General features: G+C 39.9%; 1 protein-coding gene across 1 annotated transcript in view; it reads right to left on the bottom strand.

Moving 5' to 3' along the window:
• Window positions 1–3,650: 3,650 nt before the first annotated feature.
• The window catches only part of OTC (ornithine transcarbamylase), a 57,586-nt gene continuing 46,645 nt past the window's right edge, over window positions 3,651–14,591 (bottom strand). The window contains exons 9-10 of the mRNA XM_079765490.1: window positions 11,209–11,346; window positions 3,651–4,368 (exon numbers count right to left, since the gene is read on the bottom strand). Coding sequence (XP_079621616.1) covers window positions 4,309–4,368; window positions 11,209–11,346 — 198 coding nt within the window. The 3' untranslated portion in view covers window positions 3,651–4,308. The remainder of the gene's footprint in view (window positions 4,369–11,208; window positions 11,347–14,591) is intronic.

A 14,591-nucleotide genomic window follows, 5' to 3' on the forward strand; every position in this document is an offset into this window, starting at 1 on the left:
GAGGTTTCAGATTTCACATTACAACTAATTTTTAAGGAGCTATCACTTGTGGAGTTTCAGGGTAACATCAAAGAATATTCATGATTATTTGAAAAGGCTATTAAAATATATCTCCCTTTTCAAACACTTATCTGTGTGAGTCTGGATATTCTTCCTATACTTCAAACCAGAATAGTGCTCCAGATGGAATGCAGGAGTAGATATGAGAATTCATCTGTCTTCTATTAAGGCAGGCATCAAAGACATGCAAAAATATAAAATAATGCCAGCCACTCTATTTATTAACTTTATTTGTTTTGGAAAATAGTTATTTTTCATAAAAGTATGTTATTTATGTTGACCTGTAATAAGTACACTATTGTTATTTTAGAGTTAATCAATTGGCAAATATTTCTGTTTTAATTTCTAATGTGGTAAAAACTGATAGATATATCCCACAGAAACAAAAACTCTTTGAGATATTCATAATTTATGGGCTATAAGATCTGAGACCAAAATGTTTGAGAAATGCTGATTTAAGAACAGTTTGAAAACTTCTTCCTTTAAGCACTTCTAGACTCAAACAAAGATGGATAAACCCTGATGAGAGTTTTTTTCTAATCCCTTTCCCCTTTCATCTGATAGACCCCAAGTCCAGCAGTTGCCCATAACTTTGATGTATTTCATATAAGTGTACATTCCTGCCATGCTTTGCTAAACAAAGAATTTAGTCACCTTGATTAGATTTTCAGACTTGCTGGCCTCCATGATGCAGTTTAGCAAAGAGTCCTGGTAACCAGAAAAGTTGTTGCTTGCAAGCTTTTTATCATTTGTCACCATTTGGTATTTTATCTCCCTACCCTGCTCTAGATGTCTAAAAGAAAAGCAGTATAGTACAGACCTCTGAAAAAAATCTTTTTATGGTTCATGTTAGATCAAATTCTCTATAAACAGAGCCTGAGATAAGGATTCTTGTGTGAAATAATTTAACGAGGAAGCACTCTCAGGAGAAGGGAAGCAAGTTAGCTACAGGGCAAGCTAATCAAGGATGTGGACTTCTGGTGATGGGATGAGGGTGAGAGTCCAATTTTGTGGGCTAAGTGGTTCCGGGTGTCTCATTTTAATCAACTACAAGGTGATATTGAAAATATGTCTCAATGTAAATAGTTGATGGTAGGGCCCTGGCTGGTTTGGCTCAGTGGATAGAGCACCGGCCTGTGAACTGAAGGGTCCCATGTTCGATTCCGGTCAAGGGCATGTACCTTGGTTTCGGGCTCCTCCCCAGCCCAGGCCCTGGTCAGGGCGCATGTAGGAGGCAACCAGTCTATGTGTTTCTCTCACATCGATATTTCTCTCTGTCTTTCTCTGTCTCTTCTACTCTCTCTCTAAAAAAAAAAAAAAAAAAAAAGGAAAATATTCTCAGGTGAGGATTTAAAAAAAAAGTTGATGTTAGGGCCAGCCCTACCAGATACTGGCCCTTTGTGTGACTTAAAACAAAAAAGTTACTCCTTCCTCTGGCTGTAAGGCCTGTAAGGAAGCACAAGATTTGGTAACTGAAGTACAGACCATGTTTTAACCCTTACACTTTTCACTTGAGACCTTTGCACAGAGCACAACTTGTATGTCAGTATATAGTGTTCCTGGTTGTAGGAATCTGATCATTGTGACTTGACTGTTTTTTAATTCTTTGATATGGCCTTTCATATTAGTCAAAAGACATCAGTCCTACAAAATTGCTGAGTGGTACCATGTCTCAAGACATGCTCAGCCATCTCCATAATCTAGACATTGATGAGAGACTTCAAGACAAAAAGGCCCTCAAAAGAATTTGTTATGGATACCCTCTCTGTATGCATTCATCATTTTTATCACATGAGAAGTTTTGCATTGAAACTTTTGTATTAGTTGAAGGGGTCCTGCCATTTTAACTGAGGTTTTAGTGTTGCTTGCATATGAGGTCTAATCTAACATTGCCATGTTAATCTATGCACATATTTCTGCCTAAGGATCTTATAATAGTCAAGTCATTAGCATAATATCCATTAGGAATATCTGATTAGAAACTTATCACTGGGGAAAAAAAACCCAAACAACTGATGATCTTCCATGACATTGAAATTATTGCAGTGTAATATCTTGGTTTTAACTTCCAATGTTACAGTAGAGAAAGCCTAGAAGAAAGGAACTCTTTGACTAGTTATATTAATAAAATGGGTAGGATCTATTGTGTACACCAGAGACCCAAGGGTCATTCCTAGAGTTTTTGTTCATCTTTTTTTGTTGCAGTGGTTACATAGAAAATGGAATGAGGGAGGCAAGGGTAAAAAGAAATAGGAGGTAAAAATAGTTTGGGAAAAATTAAGGATAATTTTTCCTTTCCTGTTTTCTTTATTATTGATAATATAACTAAAGTCTTCTTGAGATGAAAAATTAAGAAAGCAAGTAAATTTCTACAGATTTGGGTTGAGAAGGATATTAAATTGGGTGTACATAAAAAAGGAAGCTTTGGGGCTTTTTGAAGGTAAAGTGGCTGCATATTGGCAAGAAAATGTTTATAAGTTCCTTATTATTGAGAGACTGAGATTATACCTTTCATTTGATTTAAATAATAACTAGTAAAGAGATGAGAGCTCATTACCATGGGGGACCACTTAGAAAGTAGAAGGATACTCAGGATTGTGTTTTTTACATTTAGGCAGTTTCAGGGAGAGTCTCAACAATCCACATGACACCCTCTTGTTAAATCATTCCTATACCCTCTGCTGAAAAAAGATAGTCCGCTAAAATCTACTCTTTTTTTTCTTATAAACTACCATAGACACAAAAGTCACCTTTGATATTTACTAGAAAAAATTATTGCATCTTCATTGCAAATTTAATTTGTAATTCATCTCTTAGTCACTCATTTAAGTCATAGATATCTGCTGAAAATATCAATCAACCAGACTGAAAGCATTCTTCTAATGGGGGGAATATAATGTAAAGGTAATTACTTTTTTATCCTCTGTAAAATACATTGTTTTTAAGTTTCATTTATGTTACTTAAATTTTAAGTAAAAAATTTCAAATTATATCATAACTAGAGGCCCATTGCATGATATTCGTGCAAGAATAGGCCTTCTTTCCCCTGGCTTCACTCCCAGCCGCCCGGGAGCCAGCAAGTCCCCGCTCCCCGGCCTCCCGGGAGCCGGCAAGTCCTCACTTCTGTCAGAGCACCACTCCAGTAGCTCTCTCCGCGCCCCCCCTTCCCCTCATAGCAGGCTTCACATGTGCCTGCATATGCAAATTAACCTCCATCTTTGTTGGGTTAATTTGCATACTCACTCTGATTGGCTGTGGGCATAGCAGAGTGATGGTTAATTTGAATGTTTCTCTTTTATTATGTAAGATAATTCAACATTTCAAATTTTAGTCACCTACAAGAGACACCTAGCTTTAATTACATGATAATAATCCAGTAATGCAAATTTTATTATTCTGAAGAAAAACTGGAGGAAACTGGGCTAAAATATGACAAATAGTGGATTTATGGAAATATCCAGTGTGTGGTGGGAGTAGATGCATGATAAGCACAAACATGAAAAAAAAATTAAACTGATCCTGCTAAAGAATTTGAACTTATGAAAATGTCACTCACTCCAATGGATCTTACATTCCTAGCCAGGTATCCATAGTTTTACCTCTGTTCACAAATGTTTCCTTAGTGTTGTAACATTAAGTATTCATTACAGAAAAGAGATGTGTGCTCTAGAGAACCCACCTTCCCACAAATCACTGGAAAAAACTCCAGAGTTTGGGCATAGTTATAGCTGTTTTCTACGAATTTCCTCATCTGCCTTCATAAACGAATGCCTGTCTACCTCGTTTGCCTGAAAATTGCAATATATCAGTAAGATGGTTCATTTGGCTTCTTTGTTAGTCCTGAGGGATATGAGCATAGCCCACAGATACTAGCAGCTGACTGCCTGGTAAACGTTTACTTATAAATTAGCATGGGTGATAATTTATTAAGGTAATAAGCATAGATTACATTTAATGGCTTAGATATTATGCATTATAAACACAGTATTTCATGTTTAGTTGAGGCAAATGTATATGGTTATTAATATGGTACCTAAATGTAATTCAGAAATTTTGAATTAGAGGGTTGATTAAGTCAATACTTAAGGGCTTTATGAAAGTTTCACAATGGCAAAGCAATATCATATTGTTCCCCTATTCCATGTATCAGGATTTGTTTATTTCTCTTGGATTCTCTTCACCTTCCCCCATAAAAGACTCATTCTGTTACTGAAGAACATCGGTTCTCTCTTGACAAGCATTACAGCATTAAAACTTTGGCTTCTGGAGCTGAGGTGAATAATCTGTCAGCAGGGACACCATGACAGCCTAGGATGACACAACAAAGAAAGAGAAAGAAAGAAATGGGTATTAGCAAGAGTCTGCGTAGGGATCTAAGGAAGAGGAATTGGGTTGCTGCTTTGAATGCCTGTGGTTAAAATAAGTTTTCCCAAAGAAACGATGAGACAGTTCTGATATAATATTTATTTTTATTTAGATTTAAAAAAAAAAGGTCACGAGAGATCAAACTGACACTAATATATGCACAAACACCATGCTTACTTGGGCCTCATTCCAGGACTAGTTGAAATGAGGTATCATGGTAGTAGCCATGATTAGATTTTCCAGTCATAAGTGAAACCTAGTTATTGGCTGGTTTTTGAGAAATATAATTCCTCCCATCCTCATGTTTATTCTGTGGTTTTGGCACTTGTAATCTACATCAGATGTAAAATAATAAAAGTAAATCATCTGGGCTAACAAATAATGTCTATCTGAATCTGAGTCCTCATGAAAAAAAAAAGTATAACCAAGGGTATAGCTTCCCATTAGACTATCAGCTACAAATGGTAATTTTCACTTTTACCCTTCCCAACTTCCAATATTATGGCAATAGTAATAATATTAAACAATGATGAATGTTTGTTCAATAAACAAGAATGTTTATTGAATGTTTACTATGTGCCAGACTAAGTGCCTTATCATATTTTAGTGAGTTAAGAAATATTTGCCAAGCTCTGTGCTAGGTGCTGTGGTAAGCCAGAAAGAAATGTTTATGCATTATTTCACTTAATGAAACAACCTTCTAAGGTATCTTCTGTTGTTATCATTTATTCAAATCTACCCTGGTAATAATAGATAATACAGAACTGGGTTTGGACCCAGATCTCTGACTCCAGTCTTAAGAGGTATTTTTACTACCTTACAGGTACTTGCTGTTTCTTTTCTACCATACTCCATATGTATTCCTAGCCTATATCAGAAGTGCAGGTCTTATATTTAAAAGGAGTTCAATGAGTATATTTGTTGAGCAGTAACCATGTGCTGGGCCCTGTGCTGAGTACTTTATGTGAATCTTACCATTTAATATCCTTTTCTACTGTGTGAATTGTTAAGAGAGATAAAATATAGATGAGGAGACTGGGGCATATGTATTTTAATGAGTGGTGGTTGTAAGGGATGGATCTGCACCTGTCTGTCCCTAGACCTTGAACACAATGCTCAGATTACTCTTACCTCATTTAATCTTCACAATCTTATTATGTTGTTTCTATTTTAACCCCATTTTTATTAATAAACTGGGTTTACAGAAGTTATGGTACTTGATCAAGATTACAGGGAGGCAAGAATTGAACTTGATTTCCAAAGCCTATATTCTAGAACAAGTACCCTATATTGCCTTCAGGTTACAAAAATATATTGTGCACATATTTAGGGTATTTGCCAGGCACCATTCTAGGTATAACAAAGAACATTACAGTGAAGATCAATGCTTTAATGGAGTTTCATTATAGTGGGGAGACAGACCACAAACAAATAAAAGGTCAGGTAGTGATAAAAGCCATTAGAAAATAAAATAAAAATGGTATAAATGAACCTGGGGAACCACTTAAGAGTGGATGGCCAAGGAAGACCTTGTTAAAGGAATGACATTTAAATTGCTATCTGAATGACAAGAAGAAAGTAGAAAGGCTAAATTCTGGGATTAAAAACATCTTCCAGGTAAAATATTTTAAGCTTTTTTATAGGTTATTGGGATCATATGTCAGTGGTTTTATTTTTTTGTTTTTGTTCTTAATTGTCATTGCAGATATCAAATTTATTTTTAAAAGTAAAATCTTAGAAAGTCAACTTGGAATAGAGTTTCCAGATTTAGCTAAAAAGTAAATATAGACAGGTAGTTAAATTGGCATTTAGGATAAACAACAAATTTGTTTAACTATAACTGTGTTCCAAATCTTGCATGGAAAATTAGCTATACTAAACAATTATTTGTTTATCTGAAATTTCAATTTAACTGGATGTCCTGTATTTTATCTGGCACTCCTAACATGAAAAGAAGAAAGACTATAAAATACTTACTGCAATAATGGAAATGTTCTGTCTTTGTTGGCAAATACAAATAGTGTAGCTGACAGCCACATGTGTCTATTGAGCACTTCAAATGTGGTTAGTTTTCTGAGGAATTGAATCTTAAATTTTATTATATTTTAATTAGTAGAAGTTTAAATTTAAATAGTCACATGGACTTAATAGCAACTGTATTGGATAAGGAAGTTCAAGAGGAAAACCAGTATTGTGCCTTTAGAACATCCCAGAAAAATCTAACAAGAAGTGCTGAGCCTAAATGCCATTCTAAATAAGCTGTCTAAAAATAACTTCTTTGCCTATAAAATAAGAGTTTAGACTAGACAGTCTCTAAGATCTCACTTGAAAATACTATGCTTTTATGAACTGTACAGGCTGCAGGGACTGTACAATATACATTTTTTTAAAGCCTCAATGCCTAGCAGAGGGCCTGGCACACAGTGGATGTTCAGTATATGATTGCTGAAGTGAGCTTAACTCAACGGGACATACAAATCATCTAGGTTAGAGAAATAAAGAATGCATCATGTGTGATAGAATCTATGGCAGGTATCACTAGTCAGCCATGCCACTTTTTCCCATACCACAGGCAAGCTTAGACCCTTCTTAACATAGGACTCTAAGTAGCTTATTGATGATATTGAGGGCTTAGGATTAAAAATTATTTGCCATCTATATAGCTTGATCTACAGGAAACTGCGACCTAGAGATATAACAATTATCTTTGAATTATAGACTCCCCATCCTGAATTTCTAAAAGGAACTATTTTAACAGATTTTGGTTGATTTATCTTTGTAACTTCAATCATCTTCTGACAAAGAATAGGGCTTGGCTGAAGAGGTGAAACTAAAACTGCCAAAGGATGTCTGGTCCAAGAAACCCACACTCAAGTCCCACATCTGTAGCTAACTGTGAGTGAATCAGATCTGTTTTCCACTGCAGCATCCTAGCCCGTAAAATAAGGAGGTTGGTTTAGATCAGGTGTCTTCAAACTACGGCCCACAAGCCACATGCAGGTGTTTTTGCCGTTTTGTTTTTTTACTTCAAAATAAGATACGTGCAGTGTGCATAGGAATTTGTTCATAGTTTTTTTTTTAAACTATAGTCCGGCCCTCCAACGGTCTGAGGGACAGTGAACTGGCCCCCTGTTTAAAAAGTTTGAGCACCCCTGGTTTAGATGAATTCTAAGGTCTCTTCAAGCTCTGAAAACTAATGTTCCTAGGTTTACTTTATTCTAAGAACTGAAACACCTGTGCTCCCTCAATATACTGAATGTAATAAATCTGTAATAAATATATGACAAAGAAAAACAAGAATAGAACTTGAGGAAAATTTTTTGCTATGTTTCTTCCTGAGGTATATGGTTGGATAGCTCATGTATTCTTTTTTTTAAGCATTTGCTGAGTGAGCATATTATCTGAAGGATGATCAAAGCATCACTTTTCTTTCTTCTTTTTGTTTTATATTCCCTATGGATGCTTGCTATTGTCTGTTTTATATGTGATTCCAGTTTTTATGTTCTTTTGTTTGCCCACACATTTTCTTTTTCATCATCTAGATCTTTGCTCCTTAAAATGTGGTCCACGGGATAGAAGTATCTGCATTACCTGGGTGCTTGTTAGAAATGCTAAATCTTGGGCCTCATCTCAGACCTACTGAATCCAAACCTGCACTTTAATAATATCTCTAGGTGATTCAAATGGAAATTAAAGTTTCAAGAAGCACTGGTATATGTGGCATTGCAATTGCCATCTGGCCAGAGTTAGCATCCTGAAGTGCCAAGCTATAAGGTACAGTAAAAAAAAAAAAATCTTCCCTCTTATTAGATATAACAAATTTTAGGCCCAGTATACAACTTTTCATTGTTAAGGGAGTCATGACTGGCTTTCAAGCAGCCATAGTAGAGCTTGAATTTCTGCTGGTCATTGTGTTGGATCAATAATGAAGATGCTGATGGTGATAATTATAATAACTAGAGGCCCAGTGCATGAAATTCGTGCACGGGGGCAGAGGGGTGTCCCTCAGCCCAGCTTGCACCCTCTCCAATCTGGGACCCCTCGAGGGATGTCCGACTGCCTGTTTAGGCCCGATCCCACCGGACATCCCTCTGACAATCCAGGACTGCTGGCTCCCAACTGCTTGCCTGCCTGCCTTCCTGATTTCCCCTAACCACTTCTGCCTGCCAGCCTGATCACCCCCTAACCACTCCCATGCCAGCCTGATTGATGTCTAACTGCTCCCCTGCCAGCCTGTTTGCCCCCAACTTCCCTCCTCTGCTGGCCTGGTCACCCCTAACTGCCCTCCTCTGCAGGGTTGATTGCCTCCAACTACCTTCCCTTGCAGGCCTGGTCCCTCTCAACTTCCCTCCCTTGCAGGCCTGGTGCCTCCCAACTGCCCTCCCCTGCTGGCCATCTTGTGGCCATCTTGTGTCCACATGGGGGTAGGATCTTTGACCACAGAGGGGCAGCTATCTTGATCTTGTGTGTTGGAGTGATGGTCAATCTGCATATTACTCTTTTATTAGATAGGATAAAGGCCTGGTACACGGGTGGGGACCAGCTGGTTTGCCCTGAAGGGTGTCCTGGATCAGGGTGGGGGTTCCCTTGGGGCGTGGAGAGGCCTGGGCAAGGAGCCTGTGGTGGTTTGCAGGCCAGCCACACCCCTGGTGACCCAAGCAGAGGCCCTGGTATCTGGAATTTATTTACCTTCTACAATTGAAACTCTGTATTCTGGAGTGGAGCCAAGCCTCCTGCTCGCTCCGTGGCTGGCAGCTGTTTCTGTTTGGATCTGTTTACCTTCTATAATTGAAATTTTGTATCCGTGAGTGGAGGCCTTGGCCCACCAGAGTGTGTGGAAAGCTTGGCTTCCTCTGTTGCCGGGGAAACCCAAGCCTCCCTTCTGGTAGCCATCTTGGTTGGGGTTAATTTGCATACTCACCCTGATTGGCTGGTGGGTGTGGCTTGGCTGGTGGGAGTGGTTTATGTAGCAGAGTGATGGTTAATTTGCATATTACTCTTTTATTAGAGAGGATATTTACAGTGTATTATATACCATATTAAGTGCTTTACATTTATTATTTTAATGCTTACAATAACTTTATCAACCCTCATTTATAGAATCCTATATAATAAAAGCCTAATATGCTAAGTGTCCAACTGTTTGTTCGACCATTTGATCAGTCACTATGATGTGCACTGACCAGCAGGGGGCAGATGCTCCAACCAGTAGGTTAGCTTGCTGCTGGGGTCCAGCTGATCGGGACTAGGAGAGACAGGCCAAACATGCCCTGGAGCCCTCCCTCCACCCTCCCTGGCCCTGATGTGCACCGCTGGGGTCCCTCGGCCTGGCCTGCACCCTCTCGCAATCCCGGACCCCTTGGGAGATGTTGGAGAGCTGGTTTCAGCCCAATCCCTGCAAGCCAGGCTGAGGGACCCCACCTGCTGGAGGGATCCCGCTCACTTTGCAGATGATCTTCAACCTGCGGTGCTGCCCCAGGTGCGGCCAGCTGGGGAGGGACCAAGGAAGGCTGGCTCCAGAGCATGTCTGGCCCTTCTCACCCAGTCCAGCCCCACTGGCCTCCTTCTAATTAATTTCCTTTCAATGTGCATGAATCCGTGCACCAGGGCACTAGTAGATAAATAATTAGCAGATAGTTCTTTTTGCCTTGGTTTTCACTACTCAGAGGTTGAAAGCTATAGATTACATTTCCCAGACTACCTTGCAGCTAAGGGTGCAGACATGCCCCTTAGCTGCTTCTACTCAAGACACGGAGCCATAAGTGAACTAAATGTAGTAGAAACCATGATCTGGAGATTGGATCTTCTAGTCCATATGCAGAGATATCTGGTCCAGCATTTAGTTTCAAAGGCCTTAGTTACAAGGTTATGGGTGGCTGTGTCAGTGCTGTTTTGGCTACAAAAGTGCCACAGTGTTGGGCAATTTTCCTGCCTGTGTTGTTTCTGAATGTGTGGTATCCAAGAATTTGCTACATCTTCTTTCCCCAGATATTCTGGGAACCGCTTAATGTCTTTTAATAAATTCCTTTCCATTTACCTAGCTAGAGTAGATGCTGTTGTTTGCCAGTAAAACCCTGGCTTGCATAGTAATTGAGATCATTTAAATAAATAAAGGCTAAAAAAATGATGGTAGTAAATCATAGCATTCAGTTATCCAGAAAAGAAGGTGATGTTTGAGATATTGTAAAGCAGAGATTTGAGGTTAATATTTCCTAGAATAGCAGTGATAAAGATGAAAGTAGTAGCATTATGTTAAAGAAATCAATAACTTTTAAGTTAGTTTTGCTGCAAAATATACCATACCTAAAAACAAATGTGCATGTATGGCCAAAGTCAAGTAGAGAACCAAAATAATTATCTAGGCAAGTTATGAAAGGAAGGGAGAGGAGGAAGGAAATACAATTACTTTAAATGCCCATTTTATAGCAGGCACTGAATAAGGGCCACTATACACATTCACAAAGGGATTATAAAATAAGAGTTATAAAAACTATATTGGTTGGCAGGCAATGCTGGCTGGTGATCCGACTGATCAAGAGGAGTGAGAATTTCAATTAAAATAGATATATTTGGAGTGAGATTAGTTTTACTCAATTAAAAGATACTATAAATGATAATAAGCAATAATAATCTGTTATGAACTTTCTGTAATAAATAGATGCCATATAAGTAAGTAAAGTAGTTGGATAATCTCAGTTGCTTATTATTTGCCAAAAAGCATGAATGACCATGTTAGGGCCATAGAAAGAACTCCTTACTCTCCATTCCCCATTTCTTGCTTACCATGATTGTCCATTTTCTGTTTTCAGCCTCTGGGAATACTAGTGATCGTGGAGAATAAAACACTTCATCATCAACTTCTTCTGGCTTTCTGGGCAAGCAGTGTAAAAATGTCCAGTCAGAGGCAGCCACTTCAGCAGTCTAAGGAAAAAATGGGGATAACTCAGTTTTCTGGTACTCTATCTAGGGGGACAGTGGACATTTCAATAAAGAATTCTATGAGTAATATGTGGTTGATAGCAAAAGTGACCAATTATCCCCCAATATATTTTAGAAGTTACTTTTATGTGATTGTGTTATATTTTGAGCTTATCTCCAAATTATGGTTTTTAGCACTTGAAGCATACTTTATTATCACTTAAAAATAATTTTGAAGAAGAGCGCTGAGATAGGAGTGCATTAAACAGGATTATGGGCACTATGTACTAAATATTTCATTCTTAATGCAAATGTCCTAACAGTTTTAATTTTCCCCAACAGATAATTCCTACAAGTTACATTTTCCCATCCATTTCTGTTGTTCACTTATAAATTCAAAACTATATTCCATCATAATTTCTTACCTCAGAATTACTGCTTTTGTACTTAAATTTTGTTTTACCTTCCACTCTAGGTCTAGGTTCAGAAGTTCTGAGTTTCTAAATACTGGATAAGTGGCAATGGAAAAGAATAACATTTGAACCTGTCATATACCAGTGAAAGAGAGATAAATGGTGATGGAATGAAACTTAACTTGGAGTGGTGAACACACAATGCAATATGAAGGTGGTATAGAATTGTGCACCTGAAACCTATATAATTTTGTTAACCAATGTCACCCCAATAAAATTTAAAAAAAATTCTCTATAAAAAACATTTGCCACTTATATGACAAGGGATTGGCCATAATATATAAATAACTCCTATAACCAATAATAAAAGGCAAAAAATAGAAAATGGGCAAAGGATATGGTAGCAGTTTATAGAAAAAGACACAAATAACCAATAAACACAAAAAAGATATTTAATTTTAATTTCATCAGTAATCAGGAAAATACAAATTTTGAAAAGCATGAAATACTGATTTTTAAAGTTAAAAATGTAAATAACTAAAGATGGAGAAAGTGTGGAGAGACTATAAGCTGTAAATCCTTTCTGATGGGCAATTTAGCAGCATTTCCTATTTTAAAAAGTACGTGCTATTTCACCCCAAAATTTTTCATCTAGGGATCTATTCTCCAGTAATCCTATATAATAAAGAGGTAATATGAAAATTGACCCTCACACCTTCACACAAGATGGCCGCCCCCATGTGGTCAAAGATGGCTGCCCCCATGTGGTCAAATATGGCCACCACAAGATGGCCGGCAGGGGAGGGTAGTTGTGGGCAATCAGGCCAGCAGGGGAAGGCAGTTGGGGCGGGGGGGACCAGGCCTGCAGGGGAGGGCAGTTGGGGGTTACCAGGCCTGCAGGGGAAGGTAGTTGGGGATGACCAGGCCTGCAGGGGAGGGCAGTTGGGGGCGACCAGGCCAGAAGGGGAGGGCAGTTGGGGGTTACTGGGCCAGCAGGGTAGGGCAGTTGGCGGGGGACCAGGCCTTCAGGGGAGCAGTTAGGCATCAATCAGGCCGGCAGGGGAGTGGTTAGGGGGTTATCAGGCATGCAGGTAGGCAAGCGGTTGGGAGCCAGCAGACCCGGATTGTGAGAGGGATGTCTGACTGCCGGTTTAGGCCTGATCCCACAGGCCTAAACCGGCAGTCAGACAACCCCCAAGGGGTCCCAGATTGAAGAGGGTGCAGTCTGGGCTGAGGGACACCACCCCCCAGTGCAAAATTTTTTGCACCGGGCCTCTAGTATTTTCATAAAGAAATATGTATAAAGATGTTCATTGCAGTATTTTTTGTAATTGGGATAATTGAAAATAGTCTAATTTATTAACAGGAAATATTTTAAGTGAATTATAGTCCACTCTTAGTTTGGAATTCTATGCAGCCATTAAAAAGAATGAAAATATTTAAATGAATAGGTAAAAAAAAATCTAAGATTTGTTAAGTGAAAAAAGTAAGTCAGAATAAAATGTGTAATATACCATTTATGATAAACCAATAGTTGTGTACATAGGCATCTATCTATCTACTAGAGGCCCGTTACATGAAGAGATTCATGCAATAGGCCTTCCTTTCCTTGGCTTGCAACACCAGTTTTCCTCCGGCACCCGGGACCCAGGCCTTCATCTGGCCAGAGTCTGCCATCTTCGTCTTCCTTGCAGACTCTGGAGTCTACAGTCTTGTCTTTGCTGCGGCACTCCGCTCCTGTAGATCCCTTCGCCACCCCTCCCCCATAGCAGGCATCCTGTCCCGCCTGACCACTCCACACCTGGAGCAGCTGGGCGGCCACCATCTTTGGCCTTCTAATTTGCATACTCACTCTGATTGGCTGTGAGTGTAGCAGAGGTACAGTCAATTTACATGTTTGTCTATTATTAGGTAAGATATATATATAAACAGGTAATATGCAAATTAGCCAGACGTAACGACCGGCTCAGGAGGAGACTGCATCACGTCTGCTCAGGAGGAGTTACATGCGCAGATGGGCGGGAGGGGACTGCATGCTGCCCCCAGCCCCAGCAGACACACACCAGGGATGAAGATGTGCTCCAAGCAGCCACAGCATGGCTCGAAGCACACCCCCAGTGGGTGGTGGCAGAGTGAAGCAGCCCTGGTCCCAGATGCCTGGCGGTGGCTGGAGCAAAGCAGCCTGGGTCCCGGGTGCCTGGCAGTAATAGGAGCAAAGCAGCCCAGGTCCTGGGTGCCAGAGGGAAGCCGATGCCAGTATCCAGGGGAAGGAAGGCCTATTCTTGCATGAATCTTCGTGCATCGGGCTTCTAGTATATGTATATATAATTAAATACTAATATACAAATCAACAAAACAATATAATGACCAGTTACTATGATATGCACTGACCACTAGGGGACAGACACTAAATGCAGGAGCTGCCCCCAGGTGGTCAGTGCACTCCCACAAGTGGAGCACCACTCAGCCAGAAGCCCTGAGCTGGGCTCATGGCTGGCGAGTGCAGCGGCAGTGGTGGGAGCCTCTCTGACCTCTGCAGCAGCACTAAGGATGCCCAACTGATGGCTTAGGAGCAGGCCTAAGCCATCAGACATCCCCTGAGGGCTCCTGGACTGTGAGAGGGCACAAACCAGGCTAAGCCCCCCCGCCAAGTGCACAAATTTCATGCACTGGGCCTCTAGTCCTATCTAATAAAAGTGCAATATGCAAATTAACCATCACTCTGTCACAAAATGGCGGCGCCCATAGTCACAAAGATGGCGGCACCCCGCTGAAGTCCCCCAGTCCTGAGGGGGCAGATGCTGAGATCAGGCAGCATGAGCAGCCTGGCAGAAT

The sequence above is a fragment of the Cnephaeus nilssonii genome (genome assembly GCF_951640355.1).
Source record: "Cnephaeus nilssonii genome assembly, chromosome: X".
Lineage (NCBI taxonomy): Eukaryota > Metazoa > Chordata > Mammalia > Chiroptera > Vespertilionidae > Cnephaeus > Cnephaeus nilssonii.